Genomic DNA, 2,859 nt, shown 5'->3' on the forward strand with positions numbered 1-2,859 from the left:
TAGGGGAGACCGTGATAAGCCCTATTTCACCAAACAGTGGCGTGTTACTTTAAAGATCATGGTCCTAATTTTAGTCTATAATAATCCTACATTAACTAATTTTTATTTATTGTAATTTACTTACTGTATATTATTTGGCTTTTTAAAGTGAATTTCAGATCCTACCTATTAATTTGTTTTGTGATTTCTGTGAGATGGCTGCTATAAAAACTACAATTCCCCTTTAGGAATTATTATAGTACTCATTTTTTCTAGATAGATGTTCTTTATGCATTTTATTGACAATGTTTTCATCTCCATTGTCCATTCTGTACTTTAACTATGTTTGTGTATTATTTGTGTGTTTATGTATCCTTCTTGAAGCCAATTTGTGATTTATGATATTGGGCTATATAAATGAAATGTACTTGACTATCTACCTAAGCATTGCTGTGACTAATATAATTTAAATCATAACATAACTCAATTGCTTGGACGTAATAACGTAAAAATTTCATTGGAAAGGGCTTTATCCTTGAAATGACTGACTTACAAAAACTAATGAACAGCCGTTTGGAATTGAATGCATTTTAGAAGTATTTGTCACACACCTATAGTATATGCTGTATGTATTTGTCATATCCTTAGCTAATTGTTAGTTTCAGCTTGAAATGAAACTGCGGTTTATCTTTGCAGTGCAGTTTGTGGACAATTAAGCAGTTGATCTGGCTGCGGCACTGCATAATATCTCTGGCCTTTTGTCATCAAAGTAGCAATGGTTAGCTACAGTTGCCAATATGTTGCTATGACAAGCATCGCAAAAAGTAAGCTAATTAGCGTTGAGCGCAACAGGTTACTTACTGTCTGTTAGCTTGGTGAGAGACAGTACTACGCTCTGTATAAATTGCATAAAATACTATTTTATCCCGCTAGTCCTCTATTCTATCGTCATGAGATACCACGGGAACGCACATTTTATCTAAACAATTACGTTTAGCGATAAAAGAAGCAACGTTGGGTTAACTGGCTGTGGCCAGCCGATTAATTGGCTAACAACCTAGCATGCGGTTAGCAGTTAGCAAGCTATTTAACGTTCCAACGACCAGCGAGGGAAACGTTAAACGTTAGCCGGGATTCTCCAGGGGAAAGCAAACCACACCAAGAATAAAGTTATGAATATAAACTACCTCTGCGGGTTCCATGTTGTTGTTGTTGTCCGTCCGCCACAGTTTGCAACCTTCATCTAGTTTGTATCCAAGGAGCCGGAGCGTTGCTAAGAAAAGTAAGGGGGGGACTCCGGAAACTCGCGCGGGAGGGCAATAGACAGTTAAAGAGGGGAGGGTGGAGGGCGCGAGAGGGCTGTGATTTGAACAGAAGAACGAGAAAGATTGTCTATTGAACAGATGGATCGCTGTGAAAGTATTCCGGTTTAAAAGAGTCATCACACATCATCCACACTTTCAAATTTATGTAGTCACTGTAAAATGTCACCATCACCATTTATTTATTTTTTACAGTTGAATTATTATTGCAGTATTAACATAGAGTATTGCACACAGTTTACAGCCAAAGTCACAGAAACACTCAAATCCTGTTAGGTGCGATTCCAATTTGATAAAATGTTGCCAGTTTACTGTCTCCAGTTGTTTTTATCATGACAGAGTAGCTGTCAAAAGGCTCTACATGCGATCGATTGCTGATTTTATTCAACAACACACTGTATAATCCATAATATGAATGTATCTATCAGCCACACAATGTGATAAAGCGTAATAAACCTTTAAATCAGACATAAAACAATTTAAATCCCGCCTACTTCTCCAGGATTGGCAGGCCGACATCCAATCATAGCCATAAACCACAACAAAAAAAACAATCATTTTCATTAGATTGGTGATGCCTCCTGGAGGCGGGCACGAGCCTGAAAGGTTAAAGCAAGGGACGTCGCTCCAGACCAAACGCGGAAAGAAAAAGAAAACAGTCATTGCAGAACTGTAAAATTACTTTAGACAGACACGAATAACGTTAACTACAGCCGCGGTACTCCAGTACAAAGGCATAATATAACATAATGCCAAAAAAGAAAGACACTGGAAAAGGTAAGATTTAAGCCGGGATCGTTATTTTGGTAGTGTGATATTCGTCGCAGAGTTTCCTTAATTCGTCAAATGTGTAGCGTTAGCTAGCTAAACGTTAGCTAACTAGCTTTTTAGCTAACGTTGTGGCGTTTGGCGAGCACCAAAGCAGTGTTAATGTAACAGTATCACCGTGACAAGTGACTTTGAAGCCATATGTAGAAAACCATGTATTTTAACGTGTCCTTTCCTACCTTTTCAGGTGGCGCTCCTATGCCAAGAATTCGAGAAAACTCGAGACTTATGCGCACACATGTGAGTATGATTCAAGCACCCGGTCACTCATGTTGATGTTATTATTAATGTGGCACAACAGGTCTTTCCAATTTTAAAGGGTGTTGTTTGTGACATGCCACCATTTGTACCTTTGCTAACCCAAGAAGTACTCTGAGTATGAGTTGCCATAGTTATCATCAAACAGGAAGCTTTTTACAACAATAGGGAAAAAGGATCCAAATATACAATTATGAAGTCTTTAAGAAGGGAAACATTGTTTACTCTATAATTCATCTTGAAAAATACAAACTCTAAGGTAGCATCTAATCTCAACGTTACAACATGAACTGCCAGCTTCGGTGATCACTGCTGCAGGTAACAGGCAAACCATGTGAGCTAAATATACAGTATATTAAAGCAGTAAGCAGTTAACACCTTTGCACAGTAGCAGAGCTTTGATTAACAGGTAATGGATTCAATGTGCTGAAATGCTGATAATAGAACATCGCAATTTCTTAGATCTTTAAAA

At 38.0% G+C, this 2,859-nt stretch overlaps 2 protein-coding genes across 4 annotated transcripts in view; one reads left to right on the forward strand and one right to left on the reverse strand.

Moving 5' to 3' along the window:
• Nucleotides 1–2,859, reverse strand: part of alms1 (ALMS1 centrosome and basal body associated protein) — a 31,727-nt gene that overhangs the window by 16,888 nt on the left and 11,980 nt on the right. The window contains exon 1 of one of the 3 annotated variants that reach the window (XM_032511037.1): nucleotides 1,167–1,292. The exons of 1 other annotated variant lie outside the window; for it this stretch is intronic. In XM_032511037.1, the coding sequence (XP_032366928.1) occupies nucleotides 1,167–1,181 (15 nt within the window). In that variant the 5' untranslated portion in view covers nucleotides 1,182–1,292. Of the gene's footprint in view, nucleotides 1–1,166; nucleotides 1,293–2,859 lie in introns of those variants that run through there. One more of the 3 variants, XM_032511039.1, reaches the window with a different exon arrangement.
• si:dkey-33c12.4 (uncharacterized) overlaps nucleotides 1,893–2,859 on the forward strand; it is a 9,642-nt gene continuing 8,675 nt past the window's right edge. The window contains exons 1-2 of the mRNA XM_032511057.1: nucleotides 1,893–2,078; nucleotides 2,317–2,369. Coding sequence (XP_032366948.1) covers nucleotides 2,051–2,078; nucleotides 2,317–2,369 — 81 coding nt within the window. The 5' untranslated portion in view covers nucleotides 1,893–2,050. The remainder of the gene's footprint in view (nucleotides 2,079–2,316; nucleotides 2,370–2,859) is intronic.

This window comes from Etheostoma spectabile, unplaced genomic scaffold (assembly GCF_008692095.1).
Source record: "Etheostoma spectabile isolate EspeVRDwgs_2016 unplaced genomic scaffold, UIUC_Espe_1.0 scaffold314, whole genome shotgun sequence".
Lineage (NCBI taxonomy): Eukaryota > Metazoa > Chordata > Actinopteri > Perciformes > Percidae > Etheostoma > Etheostoma spectabile.